At 37.9% G+C, this 27305-nt stretch overlaps 1 protein-coding gene across 2 annotated transcripts in view; it reads left to right on the forward strand.

The window, feature by feature from the left end:
• ATRNL1 (attractin like 1) overlaps positions 1-27305 on the forward strand; it is an 843932-nt gene that overhangs the window by 33404 nt on the left and 783223 nt on the right. For both annotated transcript variants that reach the window (XR_016038801.1, XM_055424575.2), the window contains exons 2-5: positions 10886-10969; positions 12088-12201; positions 22499-22627; positions 23995-24203. Coding sequence is in view for 1 of the 2 variants with exons in the window: in XM_055424575.2 (XP_055280550.2) it covers positions 10886-10969; positions 12088-12201; positions 22499-22627; positions 23995-24203 (536 nt within the window). In the remaining variant the exon portion in view is untranslated. The remainder of the gene's footprint in view (positions 1-10885; positions 10970-12087; positions 12202-22498; positions 22628-23994; positions 24204-27305) is intronic.

The raw sequence follows: 27305 nt of genomic DNA on the forward strand, positions 1-27305 counted from the left end.
CTCCTGTTTCACTTTCATCAAGAGGCTTTTGAGTTCCTCTTCACTTTCTGCCGTAAGGGTGGTGTCATCTGCATATCTGAGGTTATTGATTATTTCTCCCGGCAATCTTGATCCCAGCTTGTGCTTCTTCCAGCCCAGCATTCCTCATGATGTACTCTGCATATAAGTTAAATAAGCAGGGTGACAAGATACAACCTTGATGTACTCCTATTCCTATTTGGAACCAGTCTGTTGTTCCATGTCCAGTTCTAACTGTTGCTTCCTGACCTGCATATAGGTTTCTCATGAGGCAGGTCAGGTGGTCTGGGATTCCCATCTGTTTCAGAATGTTCCACAGTTTATTGTGATCCACACAGTCAAAGGTTTTGGCATAGTCAATAAAGCAGAAATAGATGTTTTTCTGGAACTCTCTTGCTTTTTTGATGATCCAGCGGATGTTCGCAATTTGATCTCTGGTGCCTCTTCCTTTTCTAAAACCAGCTTGAATATCTGGAAGTTCACGGCTCACATATTGCTGAAGCCTGGCTTGGAGAATTTTGAGCCTGACTTTACTAGTGTGTGAGATGAGGGCAATTGTTTATGTAGTAAAAAATATTCCTGATGAGAGCACATGATAATTAAAGTTTGGAGACTTCTACTGTAGTGGACAAAGTCATCTCATTTCAACGTTTATTAGGGATCATGTGGACAGAGAGTGCAGACTTGGGAGTGAGGATGCACAGTGCATTGTAAAGAAAGCAAGAAGTGCAGGCTCAGCACGGTGTAATACAACAAAGTATCAGAGTGCAGAGGGGAAAAAATACCAGTGAATATAATCTAGAGGTTCTCTTCATCTTATTTAAAAATAAGTCAGTGAATATTAAGTAATATTTTAACTAAAAGCACTGTTTAAGAAAAGACGTGCATGTGGAGTTGACTTCCAAAGGCAACTCTGGGTGAAGACCATCCCTGGGTGGGTCTGATTTTTTCTCTCTGCAGTGGTTATGCTGGCAATAAACCCATGTGCTTTGATGAGCAGGACTTTTTGTTTCCTGTAATACTTTATAATGTTGAAACGATTGCCTTTTTCTTATTTTTAAAATGTCTTAATCAGATTTTGTATTCATGGCCAGGGTAGAGAATAACACTTTAATTGATTTAATGTTAGTTCTGTTTCATGTTTCCGCTGGTTTTCCTGCATGTAGTAGTGGCCATTCCTGTGTTATAAACGTCTTAGCATGCTTATTTGATTAAGGCCTCTGCATTGAAGCGTTTCAGCTGGTGAGACATTGGCAAGGCATATGGGCATGTGCAGGCATCTAGACAGAGATTGGCAAACTTTTTCTGTGAGGGGCCAGATAGTAGATATTTTGGGCTTTGTAGGCCATATGGTCTCTGCTGCTACTACTCAACTCTGTTCTTGTAGCTTGTAAGCAGTCTCAGATATATGTAAACAAATGGGTGTAGCTGTGTTCCAATAAAACTTCATCTACACAAACACACGATAGGCTACAGGTTTATGGAGCCCTGATCTAGATTAACCATGTCAATATGGTTCTCAATTCAAGAACACAGTTGCTACAGGTTAAGAGAGAAGTTAATTGCTTGAAACTTAGAATGCATTGTAGAAACAACGTGAGAAACAGAAGCAGCCTATTGTACCTTTTATGCAGCTGATCTGTTGTTGTTCAGTCGCTCCGTCGTATCCTGCTCTGCGACACCATGGACTGCAGTGCACCAGGCTTCGCTGTCCTTCATCTCCTGGTGTTTGGTCAAACTCACGTCCATTGAGTCGGTGATGCTGTCCAACCATCTCATCCTCTGTCGTCCCCTTCTCCTCCTGCCTTCAGTCTTTTCCAGCATCAGGGTCTTTTCCAATGAGTCAGCTCTTCAAGTCAGGTGGCCAAAGTATTGGAGCTTCTGCTTCAGCATCAGTCCTTCCAGTGAATATTCAGGATTGACTGGTTTGATCTTCTTTCAGTTCAAGGGACTCTCAAGAGTCTTCTCCAACACCACAGTTCAAAAGCATCAATTCTTTGGTGCTCAACTTTCTTTATGGCTCAACTCTCACATCCATACATGACTACTGGAGAAACCATAGCTTTAACTATATGGACCTTTGTCGGCAAAATAATGTCTGTGCTGTGGACCTTTGGTCCTGCAGTGTATGAAACCTAATTTTTAAAAATCTCAACCCATCTGGAATGTATAGACATTAACAGTAAGAGGTGAAGAATTAGATTGGAAACTAGGTGTTTGTGGTCAGAGTGTGATCTTGGAGCGCAAGACTTCTGAATTTTAGAAGAAGAGTTCCAGGTTGTGAAGATGTCCAAAGTGTGTAATGGGAGGACTTCAAGTGTCATAAAGATGAAGATTCTTTCAGCTGGAGAAGAGATCAGGAGCTCCTTCATTATTGTGAAAGTGGTAGGAGATTTCCCCCTTTTACGCCTAACTCTTGATGGTGAGAAAGGATTTTCCATCCCTTTTGTCTTGGTTTGTGTCAGCACCCCGCCTGTTTCTGCTGCTGCTGCTGCTAAGTCGCTTCAGTCGTGTCCAACTCTGTGCGACCCCATAGACGGCAGCCGACCAGGCTCCACTGTCCCTGGGATTCTCCAGGCAAGAACACTGGAGTGGGTTGCCATTTCCTTCTCCTAAAAGAGTGAAAATGGCAAAAAGGAAACCTCTTTGCAATAAGTAGAGGTAAAGATAAGCTCTTGGTAGGTCCTTTTGTTAGGGATGGGGATGAAGGTAGAGAAGAATTTCAGGTGAGTGGAGTTTTCTCTTAAGTCTGTGTAATTGCAGACTGAAGATGAAGAGGGTGGGACAGAGTGGGTAGGTTTCATGTGCTCTTGTTGTGCAGCTGAGGTGGGGGAATATAACAGTTCTTTTGCATGACCTTTTATGGGTGGTAGATAAGGGTTATAGTGGTAACTCCTACGGTATGTGTTTCTTTAGAGGAGGGGAAATAAATTTTAAATTAAGGGGAAGAAGTTTCCAAACACAGCACAGGACTGGGTTAGTCTGAGTGGGTGGGTGATAGAGAAACAGAGAGGTTTTGGGGAAAGAAGTCCCGAGTAGCAGTAGATTTCCTCATATGCAGTTTGGGAGGGGTATTCCTCACTAGGAAGATAGATTGCACGCATGCTTAGTTGCTAAGTCGTGTCCAACTCTTTGCAGAAGATGGATTATGCTATCGATAATAGTTGCAAAGGACTGTTGCTGAAGCTGAAGCTCCAGTACTTTGGCCACCTGACTTGAAGAGCTGACTCATTGGAAAAGACCCTGATGCTAGGGAGGGTTGAAGGTAAAAAGAGAAGAGGGCAGCAGAGGATGAGATGGTTAGATAGCGTCACTGACTCAATGGACGTGAATTTGAGCAAACTCTGGGAGACAGTGGAGGACTGAGGAGCCTGGGATGCTATAGCCCGTGGGGTTGCAAAGAGTCGGACATGGCTTAACGACTGAGTAGCCACAACAGCAGCAGCTGCAAAGTTGCCTGTTCTTAAATTTCCAGGTTTATTTTCTTACTGTTAATAAAACAGCTGTACATTTCTTGACTATTAAGGTATTTTTTGAATATGTTATACTTCTCTTCTTTCATTAGAGAAAAAGTGGAAAAAATGGCTGTGTAGGGTCATGGAACAAATTAGGATTCCTTTAAAATTGACTCTCTGAGGCTCTAAACTGTTATTGAACAGGTGTAATTTATATCTGATAATTTGTATCATTAGGCTCAGCCCCAATTTTGGATTTTTGCAGTTTAAATTGTAGCAATATTTTGATTTTAAGGGTTTGTTACACTATCAGAAACTAGAGAGAAAGATTTCTTAATGGACCCCACTGATGAATCTAAGCTTTGTTTAAATCTAGAGGAAATTTTTATAGAGAATTTCCTCTTTTATTCCCTTGATTTTTGAGGGAATGGAAATAATATATGACTTTGAAGTTGTGATAGTAAAATTTCTAAATATTTATTGATAGTCTCTATTTGTTAAGACATCATTTTCCTGTTTCCATCTTTCATCAGCTGTTTGTCTTGATTTCCTTTAGCATTTTTGAGTATATTTAGAATACTTGATTTAAAGTATTTGTCTAACAAATACAATTTCTGTGTTTGCTCAAGGACAGTGTCTTAATTCCTCCTGTGAATGGCTAAACTTTCGTGTTTCTTTATATGCTTCGTGATTTATGTTGAGACTGGACATTGGATTATTTTAACGTGATAACTCTAGAAATTGAGTTATTCCCCCCTTTCAGGGTTTGTTTTATATAGTTGTAGATGTATATTTGTTCAATGACTTTTCTAAACTACTTTTTGTAATGACTGTATTCTTCATTGTGTATGATTTCTAAAGTTTCTGTTCTTTAGTTTATGGTAAGTTAGTGTTTTGACATAGATTTCCTCAAGTGTGTGGCATCAAGAAAAAATAAAGAACTCCTGATTGGACCCAAGTTAATTAGTGTTAGTCGCTCAGTCATGTCTGATTCTTTGCGACCCATGGACTGAAGCCCTCCAGGCGTCTCTGTCCATGGGATTTTCCAGACAAGAATACTGGAGTGGGTTGCCATTTCCTCCTCCAGGGTATCTTCCCAACCCAGGGATGGAACCCACGTTTGCTGTGTCTCCTGTATTGCAGGCGGATTCTTTACCCACTGAGCCATCAGGACCCAAACAAACCAATAATAATAAAGGGTATGCAAATTTAAATCACAACCGCATACCACTATGCACCCAACAGAATGGGTAAAATTAGAAAGATTAATAATACCAAATACTGGCAAGGATGTGGATATAAACAATTCTCACAAGTTAAATCAGTACAATAACTTTACAAAGTAATCTGAAATTATCTTCAGTTCAGTTGTTCAGTTGTGTCCGACTCTTTGCGACCCCATGAATCACAGCACGCCAGGCCTCCCTGTCCATCACCAACTCCCGGAGTTCACTCAGACTCACGTCCATCGAGTCGGTGATGCCATCCAGCCATCTCATTCTCTGTCGTCCCCTTCTCCTCCTGCCTCCAATCCCTCCCAGCATCAGCGTCTTTTCCAGTGAGTCAACTCTTCGCATGAGGTGGCCAAAGTATTGGAGTTTCAGCTTTAGCATCAGTCCTTCCAATGAATACCCAGGACTGATCTCCTTTAGAATGGACTTACATAGCTGAAAATAGACACATCTTATGTAGTAGCCAACAGTGTTAGCATTAACCATATTCTCTTATCATTTCCATACACTCCAGTCTGGCTTTTCCAGGCCAGCACCTGCATCTATATTCGGGGGCTCCCTCTATCTACTAAAACCCACTCTTCCTCTGCCTGTGATGGGCTGAAATTTCCTGTGAATCAGTATCCTCCCAGAGTGGGCCTTGGCCAATGAATGACCTGGAAAAACTCCAAGCTTCCTTACCTCTTTGCTGGGATAATAATGAAGAGCACTTCCTGTGGGATTTAGCTCCAGTCACCCAGTGTGGCACCTGACTTGCTAACATACCTTTTTTACTAGCTTCTTCTCTTATCTGAACTGCCTGAGGGGAAGTGCTAGGGACGTCTGTTGGTGGCTAAGCGCTGGTGGCCATCAGGCACTGTCGGAGCCTAGCACTGCAGAAGCCAGCACGGTGCAGGAGCTTGTTGAGTGAGAACATTGGAACCAAGGAGGCAGATCTCTTTGCTCCTGCAGTCTCCAGTGTGCTCTGTTGAGAGAGCCTTCAGGCTTAGTATCCTGCCATCTGGGAAAAAAAAAATTGTTCAAAGGGCCTAGATCCATTTTCACAGAGGAGGCAAAATTTTGAAGTGGGAGTCAATGGATAACTGATACAGTCTGCTCTTTAATTAGTCAGCTTCTTCTGTATGCATCCTTCTAAACACACATGAACTCCCCAACAACCAATAAAACTGTGTTTCTACCTAAGAATATATACTTTTTCTAAGTAAAGAAGTTCTCATCTTTTGTCCAAAACAAGGAAACCGTTTCCAGAGTCACTGGTTGTATTACTTGCTTTTCATATTCAGTCATAGGAACACATTAACTAAAGTCTAAATTGTAAAGTTAACTTTACAACAACTTGTAAATAAAAATATGGAGAAGAGAAGATGTGGGTGTGTGTGTATCAAATAGACAGTATTCAAAACTGTTAGGATACTTATTTAATGTGTTCAATTCAGTCACTTAGTCATGTCTGACTCTTTGAGACCCCATGGACTGCAGCACGCCAGGCTTCCCTGTCCATCACCAACTCCTGGAGCTTGCTCAAACTTATGTCCACAGAGTCAGTGATGCCATCCAACCATCTCATCATCTGTCATCCCTTTCTCCTCCTACCTTCAATCTTTCCCATCATCAGGGTCTGTTTCAATGAGTCAGTTCTTCACCTCAGGTGGTCAAAGTATTGGAGGGAGTTCCAGCTTGAGCATCAGTCCTGCCAGTGAATATTCAGGCCTGATTTCCTTTAGGATGGAAACCTTCAGGATCGAACCTTTAGGATGGTTTCATCTCTTTGCAGTCCAAGGGACTCTCAAGAGTCTTCTCCAACACCACAGTTCAAAAGCATCAGTTCTTTGGCACTCAGCTTTCCTTATGGTCCAACTCTCATCCATACATGACTACTGGAAAAACCATAGCTTTGACTAGATGGACCTTTGTTGGCAAAGTAATCTCTCTGGTTTTTAATATGTGGCCTAGATTGGTCATAGCTTTTTTTCCAAGGAGCAAGCGCCTTTTAATTTCATGGCTGCTTTCACCATGTGCAGTGATTTTGGAGCCACCCAAAATAAAGTCTGTCACTGTTTCCATTATTTCCCCATCTATTTGCCATGAAGTGATGGGACCCAGATGCCATGATCTTAGTTTTCTGAATGTTGAGTTTTAAGCCAACTTTTTCACTCACTTCTTTTACTTTCATCACGAAGATGTCTAGTGCTTCTTTGCCATAAGGGTGGTGTCATCTGATAGTTGCATATTGATAGTTCTCCCAGCAGTCTTGATTCCACCTTGGGCTTCATCCAGTCCAGCATTTCTCATGATGTACTCTGCATATAAGTTAAATAAACAGGGTGACAGTATACAGCCTTGATGTAATCCTTTCCCAATTTGGAACCAGTCTGTTGTTCCATGTCCAGTTCTAACTGTTGCTTCTTTACCTGCATAGAGATTTCTCAGGATGCAGGTCAGGTGGTCTGATATTCCCATCTCTTCAAGAATTTTCCACAGTTTGTTGTGATCCACATAGTGAAAGACTTTGGCATAGTCAATAAAGCAGAAGTAAATATTTTTCTGGAACTCTCTTGCTTTTCCTGTGATCCAGCAGATGTTGGAAATTTGATTTCTGGTTCCTCTGCCTTTTTAAAATCCAGCTTGAACATCTGGAAGTTCACGATTCATGTACTGTTGAAGCCTGGCTTGGAGAATTTTGAGCATTACTTTGCTAGTGTGTGAGATGAGCGCCATTGTGCAGTAGTTTGAGCATTCTTTGGCATTGCCTTTCTTTGGAGTTGGAATGAAAACTGACCTTTTCCAGGGCTGTGGCCACTGCTGAGTTTTCCAAATTTGCTGGCCTGTTGAGTGTAGCACTTTCGCCGCATCATCTTTGAGGATTTGAAATAGCTCAACTGGAATTCTATCACCTGCACTAGCTTTGTTCGTAGTCATGCTTCCTAAGGCCCACTTGACTTCGCATTCCAGGATGTCTGGCTGTAGGTGAGTGATCACACCCTCATGGTTATCTCGGTTTAATGTGTTATTTAATGTGTTAAAAGACCGTAGTTGATGTATATGATTTTGTTTTTCCGTCCCCATTCCATATTTCTCCTACCCTTAGCTAGAATTTCATCTTCTCGGAGTTTTGCTGGTTGGAGTGACCCACACTCAGTGGGTTGAACCCTCAATCGTCCTGCTGTAGTCTGGATATTTTCTTATGGACCTGTCTTCTAGATTGCTTATCCTATTTTAGCTGTGTTTAATATGTTTAATGCAATGAACATGAACTTGGGCAGACTCTGGGAGATGGTAAGGGACAGGAAGGCCTGGCGTGCTGCAGTCCGTGGGGTCACAAAGAGTCGGACATGACTGGACGACTGAACAGCAACAATAACAGCAACAACACCAACAACTTGTTGTTAAAACTGTCCATCAGATTCTTAATTTTGACTAATATAGTTTTCATAATTAGAATTTCCATTATTTTTCAAACATATTTTTACTTTTTATGGCTTTAATTAACTGCCAAAATTTTCAATCTTGTCTGTTGTCTTTTTGAACTTAGGAAATCATGTTTATTATGTAGGGCACATCTGATAATCTCCACATATTGGGAATTCTTCAGATCTCTTTCTGAAGCTATTCTGCTGGTTGTTATTTTGTTGTCTTCTATCTTCATATACCTGATAATCTTTGATTATAGTAGACATCTTATTTGAAAAATTTCTGCTAGGAATAAGTTGAGGACTGGGATCATGTTATCTTTTTATAGAGAACGTTTTTGTATCTTCTGTTAGGAGACTTGGCCTAATACACTATGGCCTATAGCCCACCAGGCTCCTCTGTCCACAGGGTTTTCCAGGCAAGAATGCTGGAATGGGTTGTCATTTCCTTCTCCAAATAGTAGTTCTAGTCTCACCTTAAGCCAGTGGTAGGTCTTGGAGTTTTCTGCCATCCTGATGACTTGTAGCTGGGTTGCAGTCCATGCAGATTTCGTTTCTGGTACATATTCACCCTACTAGCAAATCATCATGTCCTAGATCAGAGTGCCATGTTGTTTATTTGAGCCCCTACTTTTGTAGGTTATTGCCTCCAACTTTTGTCCCCCTCCCTCCTTGAGGCTGCTAAAAGCACTCTGCTTTTTGGCAGTCTCTAATAAATAGATGAAATTCTCCATAACAAAAGTCAGTCTGGATGCCCAGTTCTTAAAGAATTAGTAACTTCTGGATCTTGGCTTAGTAGATCTTACCATTCTGTTACTTATAAGATTTAAAAATTGTTCTTTTAGCTTTTTAAGTTATCTTCAGTGGAAGTTTGTCTGAATTATTTCATCTGGAGCTATTATTGGAAGTGACAAATCAGGACAAGTTATTTAACCTGTTATTAAAAATGTCCTTATCTGTAGTATGGGATTAATAATGTTTACTATCTCGTGGGGTTTTTGAGATTTTTAAGTGAGGTAACATTGTGCGCTTACAGTAACACCTGATACATAGGAAATTTAGTATTAGATTAATTTGAGAACACTGGAGTTTTCCAAGCATGAATTAGCCCCGTTTTTTGCCCAAAGTAATTTTCAGGGATAGTGAAAGATTTATAAGTAACATTTATATTAATTGACCTTTATGTCAATGCTGGTTTAGGTAAATGAGGCTTTTTTCCCCCTAATGTTTTTAATACTCACTGCTGTAAGGAGAATTTAATATTGCCTTAAACTAGATAATGACCCTGATAACTTTGTGTACATGTATATGTGTGTGTGTGTGTGTGTGTGTGTATCTATATGTGAATATATGAAGACTGATAAACCCCAGGGTGTGTTTCTGTGTATGTGTGTGTGCAAGCTAAGTCAATTAGTCATGTCCATGCCACCCTGTGGACTGTAGCCCGCCAGGCTCCTCTGTCCATGGCATTCTCAAGGCAAGAATACTAGAGTGGCTTGCCATGCCTTCCTCCAGGGGATCTTCCCTACCCAGGAATCAAATCTGCGTCTCTTATGTCTCCTGCATTGGCAGGCGGGTTCTTTACCACTAGCACCACGTGGGAAGCCCGTGTGTATGTGTTAGCCTATATAAATATATAAAGGCTAAGTGGAAAGAGATCTTAATTATTTAAAGCATTGTCTTTTCTTGATAAGTGGGCTGGAGCTAAGGAGAATAACATGAAGTAGAATTGGGTTATTCTTTAAATATTTTAAAAGTCTGAAAATCTGAAGCTTTTCTAATTATCTTTTTCTTGTGTTTAAAATAGAGGATAATTAAAAAACCCTTGATTTACCCTATTTTTAAAATTGAGTTCTTGGACTTGGTATAAAGTAGGCAAAAGAAAATGATAGTAAAAACAGGTAGCTGAATGCAGTAAAGTCTGGCGATAGGTACTTTGCAATCCTGCTGCATGAAAAACAAATAGAGCTAACCGTGTAACCTCCCCCCAAAGTGCTAGGTACATATACTATTTCTCTGCTCCATAGGTCTGCGTCTTTCAAAGAGCATTTGATCTTTCTTTTGCCTCATCTAATTTTTGTGCAGAGGAAGTGTTACTGAATTCATTTTGCATCCGCATGGAACCCATCTGTATAATGTTTAGTCTTTCAATGTGTTTCTCCAGTTTGTAAAATGAAACAATCATGTAAAAACTTAAATTAAAAAACAAATTTTTTTTTAAATTTTTATTTTTATTGGAGGCTAATTATTTTACAATATTGGTTGGTTTTGCCATACATTGACACGAATCCGCCCTGGGTGTACATGAGTTCCCCCTCCCGAACCCCCCTCCCACCTCCCTCCTCCCCTTATCCTCCCTCTGGGTCATCCCTGCATACCAGCCCCGAGCATCCTGTAACATGCATCAACCCTGAACTGGCGATTCTTTTCACATATGATAATATACATGTTTCAATGCCATTCTCCCAAACCATCCCACCCTCACCCTCTCCTACAGAGTCCCAAAGACTGTTCTATACATCTGTGTCTCTTTTGCTGTCTCGTATACAGGGTTATCATTTGCATCTTTCTAAATTCCATATATATGCGTTAGTATATTGTATTGGTGTTTTTCTTTCTGGCTTACTTCACTCTGTATAATAGGGAGATAAATGGCAATTTGAAAATTTTCTTAAGTTGTAAACAAATTCTCCTTTTTGGAAGCTTGGATTAGTGTCTTTAAATGTTTTATGCTATTATAGGTATTCATTTTTGTGATTTTGTTTTCTAGGTTAACAGAACCTTCTGGATATTTAACAGATGGTCCAATTAACTATAAATATAAAACTAAATGTACATGGCTAATTGAAGGCTAGTAAGTATACAATTTGGGTTAAATTAATTTATTCTGCAATGATAAATGCTTACCAGTATAAAACATTATAAAGGTATAACAGCTTCAGAGTTACATATTCTGTTGCTTATTTTTGGAAAATATTATTCATTATGTTTTAAAATGGGATTTATAAATTTTAGATATCATTTTTACTATAAATTACAATACCCTTGTGACAGTAGTTTAATTTTTGCATATATTTTTAAGTTCTGTCACTATGGCATTAAATAAAGTATGCATTTTTGGCTTATTTTAAATAGCTTGTTATAGAATTTGAAGACTCCATAGAAAGTATAAAAATATTCCATGCTGAATTATGCCATTTTGTTCATACCGTTCATCATTTTAGTTCTAAGGGTGTTAAAAAAAGAACATTTTGTAAAAGAGTTAATTGTCCTTTTAGAGGCATTTTTCAATAATTAAGGTTGTGACTGAATTTATCTATTTTAACATATGAATGAATCATAGATGAATTGATACTAGTTGTTTTTGAACTGTTTTATGATTTTTAAAGAGTCTGGAAAACTGGGTATTTTTTGTTGTTGTTGTTGTTACTTTAAAAGCTTTTTTAAAACTTCAGAGTTATTAATTCCCTGTGTATCTATGGTCTCCTTTATCTGTTAGCAAATGGCAGTGTATCATACTGAGATGTTTTGATTAGATTTGAAGACCTTATTAGTACCTGTAGTTAAAGGTTGATAGAAATAAGAATAGTTTTGAGTGCTGAATTTAAAAATCAACTTTATTTAAGTACAATGTGCATATAATGAAATACATCCATATTAAGTGTATAGGTCAATAAAGTTTCAATGAAGTTTGCAGTTTATGTATCTCTACCTTAATTAAGACATAGAACATTTCCTGTTGATTAAATTTTTAGAAAAGGATGATGCATGCCTATGGCTGGTTAATAGATTTTGAAGTTGTATGTCGTTTTTACAAATTGCATATGACTGCTTATCAATCGTTTATACTGATGACTTAGGAATTTATAGCTAAATTTCTGTAAATAGATTTTTAATAAAATATTGTAAGATTTCTTCAGATCATGCTTTACATATTACATATTAATTTTAAAATATTTTAATTTTTTTCAGTCCAAATGCAGTGTTAAGATTAAGATTCAATCATTTTGCTACAGAATGTAGCTGGGATCATATGTATGTTTATGATGGAGATTCAATATATGCACCTTTAATAGCTGTACTTAGGTGAGTAGTTTTAATTGGTGAACTTATAGTCAGTTGTAGAAAAGTAACTGAATAGTTTATAAATTTTAAATATATACTCATCTGTACTTCAAAAATAAAGTTGGCATAGATATTGGTGGCTAAATTTCAAAGCTGGTGTAAGACTGTTGATACTATGTCAACTTAGGTGTATGTATAATAATGTGAACATTGATATAACAAAGATAAACAAGTACTGTCTCAGAAATATAGATTTATTTATAAATATTCTTTATTCTTGCTATAGTTCATATTTTTAAAATGAATTGTATATGTTTTCAAAACTGCCTATATGGATAGGTTAATGTGAGTTCTAACTGACAAAGAAATTGATAGACATGGTTTTTTTTTTTGAGAAAATGAAAATTTATTTTTTCTGGCTTTATTTAGATATAATTGACATATTGTATTAGTTTACATTTTATAATATGATTATATATATATGAACATACAATTACATAGTGTGTGTGCTCAGTTGCTCCGTCTTGTCTTTTTGTGACCCCATGGACCATAGCCTGCCAGGCTCCTCTGTCCATGGAATTTTCCAGGCAAGAATACTGGAGTGAGTTGCCATTTCCTCCTCTGGGAATAGACATATATTTTATAGTTGTTTTTTATTTTAGAGAAATTATAAATTTTAAATTCTAAAAAAAAAGATTAAGTTATATTTTATGTAGTGGTTTAATAAAGGTGTTTGTATTAGTTCTCAGTTTGGAAATTTTGGTTGCTTCAAAATATATTATTGTCAGTCAGGTAGTCAGACTTAATTTAAAAATTTTAAAATCACAGCATTTTCAGGATCAATTTAAAAATCTTTTTTATGTGTGTATGTACATTTTTATGAAATGTTTTATGAACAGAAGAAAATCTATTAGAGAAAATTTTGAGCATATAGTATAGGTTTTGTGTACAATTTAACTAGCATGATTGTTGAGTTATTCATTACACTATTCCTTACTTCTGTTGTTTATACAGTATCTCTTTTTTTAAAAAAATAATTTTATTTATTTATTCTTTTGTCTGTGCTGGGTCTTCATTGCTGTAGAAGCTGCCCTCTAGTTACGTGCATAGGCTTCTCATTGTGGTGCCTTCTCATGTTGCAGAGCATGGGCTCTTGGGTGTGCAGCCTTCAGTAGCTGCAGCCCATGGGCTCAGTACTTTCGTTCCTGGGCTCTCAAGCACAGATGCAGTAGTTGTGGCTCCTGGGCTTAGTTGCCCCAGGGCATGTGGGATTTTCCCAGACCAGGCATTGAACCCAAGTCTCCTGCATTGGCAGGCAGATTCTTTACCACTGAGCCACTAGGGATACCCTACCCCAGTATCTTTTATATGTTCCGTCATTGTTAAAAATTTATATATGTGTAAAAGCTGTTCCCTTTAACTTTTTATTTTACTTTTCGTTTTACTATTTAAGTTGTCATTATTCTGTTTTAACAGGAATGTAAATTATTATTTGGACAAACAAGTAAGGAATTGTATTTCGGAATGACTGTTTTAAAGTGACTCCTTCGGACCTTAGACACTTACTCTGTGACATTGCTATTGCTCAAGATACTTTTAGAACTTAAGTTTTGAGTTGTTTAAAATTATATAAAGGGTATTCTTGAGTAACCCTTCATCTAAGAATAGTAGATAGAAAATGGAGCAGAGCTTTGTGAATAATTACATTGTAAGATTTGTTTTTTTCTTTGCAACAGTTAGATAAGATCCTAGGTTCATACATGTATTTGTCACAATTTAGATATAACTGTTTTCATTCCTCTAGCTTTGTCTACGTTTGCTGACCATCATTTAGATGTGTGCCTTTTTATTTGTGTTTCTAGTAGTTGTGATGACTTTCTGTTAATTAACAGTGATTCATTAACGCTCTTACCAACCATTTCTTTGATACTAAAGGAAACTTTTGTTAGATAATTAGCAGGATGGGATTTAGTATGACCGTGAAGGTGGAAGCAGTGACTTTTCCTTAGCAAGTGTTTCTGTTAGCTATCCTGAGGGAGATAGAAAGTTCATGTTTATTAAATATCCCCTTGATTCTCTGCACTGTACCAGGCAGTTTAAATGTCATTCCATCCTCATAAGGACACTGTAGAAGTGCTCTTAGCCCCCATTTATTGTTGAGAGAATTGAGCCCCAGAGAAATCAAGTCTGACTTCTAATAGACAGTAGAGCCAGGATTAGGACTTCTAGTCTCCTAACTTAAAGCCTGTACTGTTTGTACTTCACTTTACTAAGAATTCAGACTCTAAACGTTGGAATTATTCCTGTTGTATGAGTATTTATTGTTCAGTAAACGTTTGATAACCTACCCAGTTCTAGAAACTACCAAAAGCCTGGAGGATGCAGTAAGGAGTAAGGTACAGGTCACTGCAGACACCAGCTACCTGAAGCTGGATCAGACTTCATAGGTTAAGTGCACAGCTCTCCCCAAAACTGCCCTCACTTCAGACACCAGCTGCAAGTTCAGGGGTGCCCAGCCCACCTGCACTTCTGGACCAGCTGGTTACAAGTTGAGAGGTGCCGTAACCCTCTCAGGTTCAGTCGTTAACTAGATAACTCACAGAAGTCAGGAAAGGACTATACTTATGATTATAGTTTTATTCCAAATTATAAAAATCAGGACCAGTCAAAGGATGAGACACATAGGGTGAGATCTGGGAGCATCACAGACAACGCTTCTGTGTCCTTATGTGTGTTTGGTCATTCAGTCATCTCTGACTCTTTATGACCCCATGGGTTGTAGCCAACCAAGCTTCTCTGTCCATGGGATTCTCCAGGCAAGATCATTGGAATGGGTTGCCATTTCCTCCTCCAGGGGATCTTCCCAACTCAGGGATTGAACCCAGATCTCCTACATTGCAGACAGATTCTTTCCTATCTGAACGATCTGAGAAGCCCAAGAATACTGGAGTTAGGTAGCCTGTACCTTCTTCAGGGAAACTTTCCGACCCAGAAATCTAAATGGGGTCTCCTGCATTTCAGGTGGATTCTTTACCAGCTGAGCTATCAGGGAAGCACTCTGTGTCCTTAAGACAGATGTTATCCTCCCAATGTATCAATGTGTATTAGGATGCTCTCCTGAGTTTTAGGTATATAGAGTTAATTCGGAATTGCATTTCATATGATTGATTGAATCATTGGCCACATGGTCAAACTCAGTCTCCAGCCCTATTCTGACTCTGGAAGTCAGGTGGATTTCTTGTGGCTTAGAGCTCCAGGACTTTAATCAGTCACTTGGTTGGTCTTTCTGGTGTGGGCAGCTCCCAGCCTGAGTCACCTCTAGCATAAACTGTGAGCCCACAGTGAGTAATAGAGACATTCTTGTCAGGAAATGCCAAGGTTTTGGAGGCTGCATCACCACACAGTCGATGTGCCCTGTGAGTGACATGTAAACAGACTTTTTACACATAACAAGTGCTGTAGTCAGATTATGAAAAGAGTGCTATATAATTTCAGAAGTAGCTAATTTTTCATGGTGTCTTTCATTGTCAGTAGAAGAGTGAAGACAAAGTGTGGGGATTAGATAGGACATCCTAGAGATGGAGAAAAACATAGTTCAGTTCAGTCCTGTTACTCAGTCGTGTCCGACTCATTGTGACCGCATGGACTGCAGCACGCCAGACTTCCCTGTCCATCACCAACTCTGGAGCTTGCTCAGATTCATGTGCATCGAGTTGGTGGTGCCATCCAACCATCTCATCCTGTGTGGGCCCCTTCTCCACCCGCTTTTAATCTTTCCCAGCATCAGGGTCTTTTCAAATGAGTCAGTTCTTTGCATCAAGTGGCCAAACTATTGCGGTTTTAGTTTCAGCATCAGCCCTTCCAGTGAACACCCAGGACTGATTTCCTTTAGGATGGACTGGTTGGATATCCTTGCAGTCCAAGGGATGCTCAAGAGTCTTCTCCAACACCACAGTTCAAAAGCATCAATTCTTCTGCGCTCAGCTCTCTTGATAGTCCAACTCTCACGTCCATACATGACTACTGAAAAAACCATAGCTTTGACTAGACGAATCTTTGTTGACAAAGTAATGTCTCTGCTTTTTAATATGCTGTCTAGGTTGGTCATAGCTTTTCTTCCAAGGAGCAAGTGTCTTTTAACTTCATGGCTGCAGTCACCATCTGCAGTGATTTTGGAGCCCAAAAAATAGTCTCTCACTGTTTCCATTGTTTCCCCATCTGTTTGTCATGAAGTGATGGGACCGGATGCCATGATCTCAGTTTTTGAATATTGAGTTTTAAGCCAACTTTTTCACTCTCCCCTTTCACTTTCATCAAGAGGCTCCTAAGTTGTTCTTCGCTTTCTGCCATAAGGGTGGTGTCATTTGAATATCTGAGGTTATTGATATTTCTCCTGGCAATCTTGATTCCAGCTTGTGCTTCATCTAGTCCAACATTTCTCATGATGTACTCTGCATAGAAGTTAAATAAGCAGGGTGACAATATACAGCCTTGACATACTCCTTTCGCAATTTGGAACCAGTCTGTTGCTCCATGTCCAGTTCTAACTGTTGCTTCCTCACCTGCATACAGGTTTCTCAAGAGGTAGGTCAGGTGGTCTGGTATTCCCATCTCTTTCAGAATTTTCCACAGTTTGTTGCGATCCACACAGTCAAAGACTTTGGCCTAATCAGTAAAGCAAAAGTAGATGTTTTTCTGGAACTTTCTTGCTTTTTCGATGATCTAAGGGATGTTGACAATTTGACCTCTGGTTCCTCTGCATTTTCTAAATCCAGCTTGAACCTATGGAAGTTCATGGTTCACGTACTGTTGAAGCCTGGCTTGGAGGATTTTGAGCATTAATTTGCTAGTGTGTGAGATGAATGCAACTGTGCAGTAGTTTGAACATTCTTTGGCATTGCCTTTCTTTGGGATTGTAATGAAGACTGACCTTTTCCAGTCCTGTGGCCACACTGAGTTTTCCAAATTTGTTGGCCTATTGAGTGCAGCACTTTCACAGCATCGTCTTTCAGGATTTGAAATAGCTCAGCTGGAATTCCACCTCCACTAGCTTTGTTCATAGTGGCATATACACCCTAAAGAACATTATATTTTGGGACAGTAGTAAGTAGTGATGAGTAACTGGATCATAGGAAATATGAAGGGATAGGTGGGAGCCAGAGTACTCTATAAATGGTAATCAGTAGCATCTCCTGGAGTGCTCAGGTGCCAGGTAGTGTGCTTGAGTCCTTTATATATATATCAAGCCATTGAATCCTCACAGAAAGTTTTCAGGTAGGTATTATTGCTATTTTGTAAATGGAGAATTGAGGCACAGAGAGATTCTGTGAGTGGCTCAGAGTTGCTTAACTTGTAAGCAATGGAATCAGAATATAAGCCTGGTTTTATTGTCCCTTGATCACTGTAGCATTGCTTTCTTGTTACCACACTAAAGAAACTGACTTTATTCTGTAGCAAGACAGAACTATATATAATCCTCCATTTTATAATATGGAGATGGATTGGAATGGAGATGTGTTATTTTTATATTGTGTGCTGGGCGATCATGTGCCAGACACCTTGATTGTAAAATCATTAGTAATAATAATTTGAGGCCTAGGAATTTATTATATTCCCAGAGAATGCTGGGGACACTAGAAATTCACAGCCAACTGAACTCTAATTCAGGTGTTGAGGTGATTCACAACCATACCGTAGTTTCTGAAGGTCCTGTCTTTTACGGGTTCACTTTTACTCCTAGTCTTTGGGGTCTCAGGTCAAAGGGGGTTCCATGTTCTACTTTCTGGTTTCCTAGCTCTGTAAAACAGTCCAGTTTCTTAGCCCTTTGAACCTTACCTCCAACTTTGAAATTAGTGAATTCCTGTCTGGAGAAATGGTGAGGCCAATTCCTGGCCTCACTCTTTTCTTACTTTCCCGGGACCTTCAAGCTAATTTTCTTCTTTTAATATGTCATTTTTCTAGTTGACTTCAGTAAGAAGGTTGGTTGGTCCAAATAGATATGTTATGTAGGAAGTGAAAATCTTTCATTTATTGTTTTTAAAACACTTACAAACAAACAGCCAAGCAAACAAATCTGCTCTTTTCATCTGTTTCAGAGCATTTATAATCTCACTACAGTGAAAATTATATATGTGTAACTAAAACTGTTCTTATAGAAATTAATTCTGTTGACAGTCTTCTTTTAAAATCTTTTGTTCCTTCACAAACATAAGCTAGTAAATGTTATAATAATTATTAAAACATCAAGAGTTGTTTACTTTTTAATTTGTTTGCTTTTCAAAATTTGTTTACAAAATGAATTACTTGACTATAATATTTCATTTTGTTCTATCAAATACAATCTGAATGAGGGACTTCAGATCCTGGTGGTACCTAAACATAAGTTTAACAGTGTCTAAAGGAATTGGTTATTTTGAGTAATGTAATTTGTTGTTAGCAGCTTTTTTTTTCTTATGTGTTTTTATAGATTTAGAGAGGATAGTATGGTATAAGTAAATGAAGATACATAATTTTCCCCTGTGAACAAGGATGCTTAAAGAAGGAGAAATACCAGTTGTTAATATAGAACTCCTGCTTTTACACAGTTATATTTTTCCCCCAAAAACTTCATTTTCTTTTGTGCTTATTGTCTTTTGGAATAAGAATATATTGATGTAATTTGCATAAGTATGCAAAATTCTAAAGAATTATAAAAAGTGTGTATGTTAAGATAAACTAAAACTAGGTTAGTGTATTACAGATGTGCAACTTTAACTGGAATATCATTGTAATCACTTAGCTGATCCAGATGAAGTGTTCTGTCTAGCTTTATGAGAATTTGCAACCAGTGGGGAAGAGTATGGCTATAAGGTCACTTGTTAGAGAGTACCAAGGTGGTTTTATTTTATTAATCTAATTGAGGTATAGTTGCTTTACAATGTTATATTAGTTTCTGGTATGCAACATAGTGATTTGATATTTTTATAGATTATATTCCATTTAAAGTTATTATCAAATATTGGCTATATTCTCTGTGCTGTGTGTTATATCCTTGTATCTTATTTATTTATACCCAGTACTTTGTACCTCTTAATCCTCTTCCCCTATCTTGTTCCCTCCACCACCCTGTCCCCGCTGGTAACCATTGGTTTGTTTCCTGTGTCTGTGAGTCTGTTTCTATTTTATTATATTCATTTGTTTGTTTTATTTTTATTTTTTGATTTCACATGTAAGTGAAAACATACAGTGTTTATTTGTCTTTCTTTGAGTTACTTCACTAAGGAAAATACTCTTTAGGTTCATCCATGTTGTTGCAAATGGCAAAATTTCATTCTCTTTATGGCTAAGTAATATTCCATTGTGTGTGTATGTGTGTGTGTGCGTGTGCCACATCTTTATCCATTCATTTCTTGGTAGACACTTAGGTTGCTTCCATATCTTGACTTTGTAAGTAATGCTGCTAAGAACATTTGGGGGTCCAAAATCACTGCAGATGCTGATTGCAGCCATGAAATTAAAAGACGCTTACTCCTTGGGAGGAAAGTTATGACCAACCTAGATAGCATATTAAAAAGCAGAGACATTATTTGCCAACCAAGGTCCGTGTAGTCAAGGCTATGGTTTTTCCAGTAGTCATGTATGGATGTGAGAGTTGGACTGTGAAGAAAGCTGAGCGCCGAAGAATTGATGTTTTTGAACTGTGGTGTTGGAAAAGACTCTTGAGAGTCCCTTGGACTGCAAGGAGATCCAACCAACCCATTCTGAAGGAGACCAGTCCTGGGTGTTCATTGGTAGGACTGATGCTAAAGCTGAAGCTCCAATACTTTGGCCACCTCATGTGAAGAGTTGACTCACTGGAAAATACTCTGCTGCTGGGAGGGATTGGGGGCAGGAGGAGAAGGGGACGACAGAGAATGAGATGGCTGGACGGTATCACCGACTCTATGGACATGAGTTTGAGTGAACTTTGGGAGTTGGTGATGGACAGGGAGGCCTGGGATGCTGTGATTCATGGGGTCACAAAGAGTCGGACACGACTGAGCGACTGACCTGAACTGAAGAACATTGGAATACATGTATCTTTTTGGATTAGTGTTTTCATTTTCTTTAGATATATCCCAGAGTAGAATTGCTGGGTCATATGGTATTCTGTTTTTAATTTTTTGAGAAACTTTTATACTGTTTTCCGTAGTGGCTGCATTAATTTACATTCCCATGAAGAGGACAAGAGAGTTCCCTTTTCTTCACATCCTCCCTAACATTTATTATGTTGTCTTTTTGATGATAGCCATTCTGACAGGTGTGAGGTGATGTTTCATTGTGGTTTTGATTTGCATTTCTCTAATGATTAGTAATGTTGAGTATCTTTTCACGTGCCTGTTATACATCTGTATGTCTTTGGAACAATGTCTATGCATGTCTTCGCATAAACATATTTTATTAATCAGGTAAAAAAAAACTTAAAAAAATTTGATGTTGAGTTCTATGAGCTCTTTCTATATTTCAGACATTAACCCCTTATCAGACATCATTTGTAAATGTCTTCTCCCTGTCAGTAGGTTTTTTGTTTTGCAGATGGTTTCCTTTGCTGTGCAAAAACTTTTAAGTTTTATTGGGCCCAATTTGTTTATTTTGCTTTTGTCTCCCTTTCCTGAGGGAGTAGTATGGTTTCTGGTCTTATATTTAGGTCTTTAATCCATTTTGAGTTTATTTTTGTATATGGTGTGAGGGCATGTTCTAATATCATTGTTTTGCTTGTAACCATCCAGTTTTCCCAGCAGTACTTGTTGAAGAGACCCGCTTTTCTCCATTGTATATTCTTGCCTCCTTTGTCATTGATTAATTGACCATAAGTATGTGGGTTTATTTCTGAGCTTTCTATTCTGTTCCATTGATCTTTTTGTCTCTTTTTATGCTAAAACTATGCTGTTTTGATATGCTGTATCTTTGTATGATAGCTGGAAGTCGTGGAGCATATACCTCCAGCTTTGTTCTTTTTTTTTTTTTATCAAAATTGCTTTGGCTATTCAAGATCTTTTGTGGTTTCATACAAATTTTAGGATTATTTGTTCTAGTTCTAAGAACAATGTCATGGGTGTTTTGCTAAGGATTCCATTGGATCTGTAGATTGCTTTGCGTTCAGTTCAGTTCAGTCATTTAGTCGTGTCTGACTCTTTGTGACCCCGTGGACTGCAGTACACAAGGCTTCCCCGTGCATCACCAACTCCTGGAGTTTACTCAAACTCATGTCCATTGAGTCAGTGATGCCATCCAACCATTTCATCCTCTGTCGTCCCCTTCTGCCTTCAGTCTTTCCCAGCATCAGGGTCTTTTTCAGTGAGTCAGTTCTCCGTATCAGATGGCCAAAGTATTGGAGTTTCAGCTTCAACATCAGTCCTTCCAATGAATATTCAGGACTGATTTCCTTTAGGATGGACTGGTTGGCTCTCCTTGCAGTCGAAGGGACTCTCAAGAGTCTTCTCCAGCACCACAGTTCAGAAGCATCAAATCTTCAGCACTCAGTTTTCCTTATAGTCCAACTCTCACATCCATACACGACTACTGAAAAAACCATAGTTTTGACTAGACTAACCTTTGCTGGCAAAGTAATGTTTCTGCTTTTTAATATGCTATCTAGGTTTGTCATAGCTTTTTTTCCAAAGAGCAGCCATCTTTTAACTTCATGGCTGAAGTCACCATCTGCAGTGATTTTGGAGCCCAAGAAAATAAATGTAGTATTGCTTTGGGTAGTATGGACATTTTAGCCATATTGGTTCTTCCCAAGTGGCTCAGTGGTAAAGAATCTGCCTTTCAGTGTAGTAGATGCAGATTGATATCTGGATCGGAAAGATCCCCTGGAGAAGGAGATGGCAACCTGCTCTAGTATTTTTGCCTGAAAAATCCCATGGACAGGGGGCCTGGTGGGCTACAGTCCATGGGGTTCCAAAGAGTGAGACACGACTTAGCAGCTTAACAACAACAGTTCTTTCCCAAGGTATCTTTAAATGAAGGTTTATATATAACTTAAGTAAAAGAGTACCCTATGGTCTTATGAGAGAATGGACAACAGGGCAAAGGGGAGAAATGGGACATTACAGTCTAGTGTTGAGAAGAGAGAAAGGAGTATGGTGGCCTGAGAGTAGATGAGTCTGTCAGCAGCAGCAGTGAGCTCATTGGTGAGAAATGACTAGGAACTCATTTTAGATTTATTCTTCTTGTTCCCCTTGTGATATATAATAGATAGTTAATGATTGTGAAAAGAATATTTTGAATGAGTCTCATGTGATTAACAGTCCTATGTACATTAATATATACAATGTTCAACTTTGCTCTCTTACAGTGGTTTGATAGTTCCTGAAATACGGGGAAATGAAACTGTGCCTGAAGTCGTTACAACATCTGGCTATGCACTGTTACATTTTTTTAGTGATGCTGCATATAATCTAACTGGTTTCAACATTTTTTACTCGTAAGTGTTTTTTTTTTAAAATTCATATTGTAATAATGATTCTTATAATTTGACATAAAAGAGTTTATCATTTGTTTGTATAAATGTCTTATGTACCAGGAGTTGGCTAGGGTGTTAAATTCCAAAATATACAGCATCTCTTCCTAAGTTACATAAGATTTTTAATAATATGATCCCCCAAATCCTGTCTAAGCTTGTATTAGGATAATTTGTAAGCCTCAGGGCACCATGGTAACAAGTTAGGTTTGGTTGAAAATTAATTACAAAATTAAAAATCATTGGGAAATGATTAAGTAAAGAAACACACACTGAGTGTAACTTTAAGTCACAAATGTTCAGGATTTCAGAGAGCAGTCATCTACCCTTCTGTGCTCCAAGGTATTTTATACCTAATCTGAAGAATGAAGTGAGCTACATTTTCATAGTCCTTCTTACTGCAGAAACTGTGCTGAATGCTGTTTATACAATAAGATTCTTTAATTCTCTTCACATCAGTTCTGTGAAGTGAGCATTTTCCCCATTTTACACATGAGAAAATTGAGGCTTAGGAGATAAGGTAAGTGGCGATATACCACTGTCTCTTTAAAATTAGAAAAGTAATATTTCTTTAGTGTCTCTTATGTCTAACTATGCAAATTTTTATAGCAGTCCAAGGGTGAAGTGAATTAGCCAGAGATTCTTTTGGTGGTTTTCATTAGGAGTGACCACAGAAGAATTTGATACATTTTTTTGTTTGTTTTCTTCAGGAATGTAGAAAATGATAACCGAGGATTTTTGATGAGGAATAAAACATCCTAAATATCCTTGAATCAGCAATTTATTATAGAATTTATTTATATCAAGCATGTACACAAGGGAGAATAAATATAAAATAAAATATAATCAGTTAGGGAGCCTTAAAATAAAATCTGATAAACACCTTTTAACTTCCACAGCAGTGTTTAGGTGATAGCGTGCTATTTAAGTATCATCTAACATAACCAAGTTTATGTCTTGGCTTCTCTTACTGTTTCGTGTATTCATGACCTTAATTTTTCCTATAAAGTGTACTCATACCCTATAAAACATTTGAGTATTTGAATATTTACCAAACATTGTGCATGGAACTGTGTAGATCCTGCAGATGTTGAGTGTGTAGTCTTGGTAGCAAAGTAAACTCATTGAATGAACTGAGGCCAGTTGAAGATATGTATGCCTGAATCGCCTTAGGGGTAAAAAGGTACAGAGTAAAGAATTGAAGTCACATTGTAAAACGTGTTAAATGAAACTCATGGACACATATAACATTTATAAATTTAACAAAATACCAGCTCAGATTATTTTTCTAATCATCTTGAATTTGAATATATATGAATTATATTTTACAGAATCAATTCTTGTCCTAACAATTGCTCTGGTCACGGGAAGTGTACAACTAGTGTCTCTGTTTCAAGTCAAGTGTATTGTGAATGTGATAAATACTGGAAGGGTGAAGCTTGTGATATCCCCTACTGTAAAGCCAATTGTGGCAGTCCAGATCATGGTTACTGTGACCTAACAGGAGAAAAGTTGTGTGTCTGCAATGATAGTTGGCAAGGTAAGTGACTTTTGGAACATATAGTCCCATATCTAATATATTAATACAAATAATATCTACACTCATTTGCTGTAGTTTGCACACCCAAATCTCATATATTTATTTTTAGAATTTCAGTAATAGTCAACTTCTTAATAATTTGCTTCTTCGTAAGGCTTCCCTGGTGACTCAGATGGTAAAGAATCTACCTGCAATGCAGGAGACCCAAGTTCCATCCCTGGGTGGGAAAGATCCTTTGGTGAAGGGAATGGTTATCCACTCCAGTATTCTTGCCTGGGAAATCTCATGGACAGAGGAACCTGGTGGTCTGTAGTCCATGGGGTCGTAAAGAGTTGGACATGACTGACGACTTTCACTTTTTTCACAAAATCAGTAAAGATTTTGTCTACGTGCTATTATGAAAATCAAGAAAAGTTATCGGAGAAGGCAATGGCAAGCCACTCCAGTACTGTTGCCTAGAAAATCCCATGGACGGAGGAGCCTGGTGGGCTGCAGTCCATGGGGTCGCTACGAGTCAGACATGACTGAGCGACTTCACTTTCACTTTTCACTTTCACACATTGGAGAAGGAGGTGACAAACCACTCCAGTGTTCTTGCCTGGAGAATCCCAGGGACGGGGGAGCCTGGTGGGCTGCCGTCTATGGGGTCACACAGAGTCGGACATGACTGAAGTGACTTAGCAGCAGTAGCAGCAGCAAGAAAAGTTATAAACGAAACTCTTTAAATTGTAGATGTATGATTATTGATCTTCTTTAATTTTTTGATGGGTTCTCAAAGATTTGGTGGCTTGGCTAAAATTAACACCTGGTACATCGAAATTTGATTTATAATGGGTAACATAAGTAGCATATTGCAAAAATAGATGCTTATCTTGGAAAGTACTGGACTATATTAAACTTCTTTCTTAGGGAAGACTGACCTCTTGTGGCCAGTTTTAAAAGAACATAGATTATTTTAAAAAGTTTTTCAGTTGCTTGTGGCAAAAGCAGTAAGAATTAGGGAAGAATTTCTAAATAATTTTTATCAACATGTATTATTAAAGATTAAATTTAGAGTATATTGACAAGTTTTAGCTTTAAATATTTGGGTATAAAATCATAAATCTTACCATTAAGTGGAAATAGGTCCCAGTTTATATAGGGCTGGCCTGTATAAAATATATTTATATATTGGGCTGGCCAAAGCATTCATTTGGGTTTTTCCCTTACAGTGTTATAGAAAAATCCCAGCGAACTCTTTGGCCAACTCCAGTACTTACCTACCGAGAGCTTGCTTTGTGCAACTTATATTTACACATTGAGAATCCTGTGTATTAATCCTGTTGATGGGGGAACTTTGACTCAAGAAATACATAATCTAAAGTTACATGACCATGTGTAGCAGTAGTTCCTGTCAGACCCAGGTATAAACCAAAGAGAATGTGCTCCTCATATTTAACTTTCCTCAGACGAATTAAAAAAATGTTGCTGAGTGTGCTGAGTAGTTATTTTGAGCTATTATTTTAGGCTTTCCATAAATTATGCCCATCTTTAACACATGTTATTTCATTAAAAAATTAGTTACTCCAACCGTATGAAATATCAGTGAATACTGAGTTGCATTCGATTCCCTATTATGATTATGACAGATACAAATTTCTCAGTGTTTTTAATTATAGAGGCATGTATTTTGTTGAGTGGCCATTTTAATAATTCATGGCCTGTCTTCCCTTAAAAAGTGCCTTGAGGTATCTTTTTTTTTTTTTCCGTTTCAGTCTTGAATCTAAAATAATGTCCTTTTCTCTGGAGAGACTAATAAGTACATCAAGAATATATTTAAGCTAAGGCCTGAGAAATAGAAGTATAGCGTATATGCAAGTTTTTTTTCTAACTTGTCTTCATCTGCTATTAGTCCCCAGCTCATCTCAACAGTCTTAAAAGCAAACGAGAAATATATTTGTAAAATATTCTCTACAAACATATCTGTCTTTTCTTTGTTCTTTTCTTCCATGTTTAAAATACTTTATTTTCTGGGTGTTTTGTAATATGTATCTGGTTGAAAATGTTATCTGTTGTTTTTCTGGCTCTGTTTATTGGCATTTCACTTTTTATTATTCTTGTCAGGAGGGCCTGAAATCATAAAAATTTTTGACTCTTAAATGTCTAAAAGGAAGTGGAAATGGGGGAACAAATACTGGGTATGTTTACTTTTAAAGCAAAGTGATAATATGAAGTTTATATATATATATATATATGTATGTATTAACACATGCACATGTATACATGTACACATATATTTTTAAAATGAGAATAATGTGAAAGTGCTTTATAAATTATAAAATATAGAAACCAGACATTTGTATACTGTTACTGCTTCTTAGTAATTAATTTATCTCTGATGAATATTTTATGGGTAGTGTTTGGTGAAATGGATATTGTGCTTCTTTCAAGACAGATGTTGTATAGTCTGGTTTCTTTGAGCCTCAGATCTGATCCCTAATTTTGTATTTAATGAAGCAGAGCTTCAAGTAGCTATGTGTTCTCCCCCGCTCCTGCCCCCAATCAACTCCCTAATCAGAGTGGTTCAAGGTTTCTCTTACATAACTTTAAAAAATCAGAACCACTGGAAGTCTTTGGTTTGATTGTAAGCAACAGAAACAGTTCTGGCTTCCCTGAGCAGAAAAGGCAGTCATTGGGAAGTATGTCAAGGGCCTCTGCCTCCCAGAATTTGTTCTTGCCTTCTTTTTGGTGATAGAATTCAGAGTTTGTAGCTGTCAGCACACGGTCTTCAGCTGCATACCATATTCCTCAGCCTTCTTTGCATCTAGCATGGTCATTATACTATGTTAGGTCAGTAGGATATGAGTAGAAATGCTGTGTGGGAATTTTACATCACTGAGATCTTTTACAATGGCTGGTAAATGGTAGTAACTGTGGTAACTAGTAGCACTTGCATATTTGCCTGTAGAATGTGTTTTACGAGAAAAGAATTAACTTTTAGCTTATTTAAGCAACTTACTTTTGGTTGTCTTAACCTGTACTCTGACTAATACAAAAGGATATTGGGTAGCTCACAAAGGAGATGGGAAGGCTGTAAAAACCTTGGTTGAAAAGGGGTAGGTG

The sequence above is a fragment of the Moschus berezovskii genome, chromosome 12 (assembly GCF_049115385.1).
Source record: "Moschus berezovskii isolate FMDL1 chromosome 12, NW_MosBer_1.0, whole genome shotgun sequence".
Lineage (NCBI taxonomy): Eukaryota > Metazoa > Chordata > Mammalia > Artiodactyla > Moschidae > Moschus > Moschus berezovskii.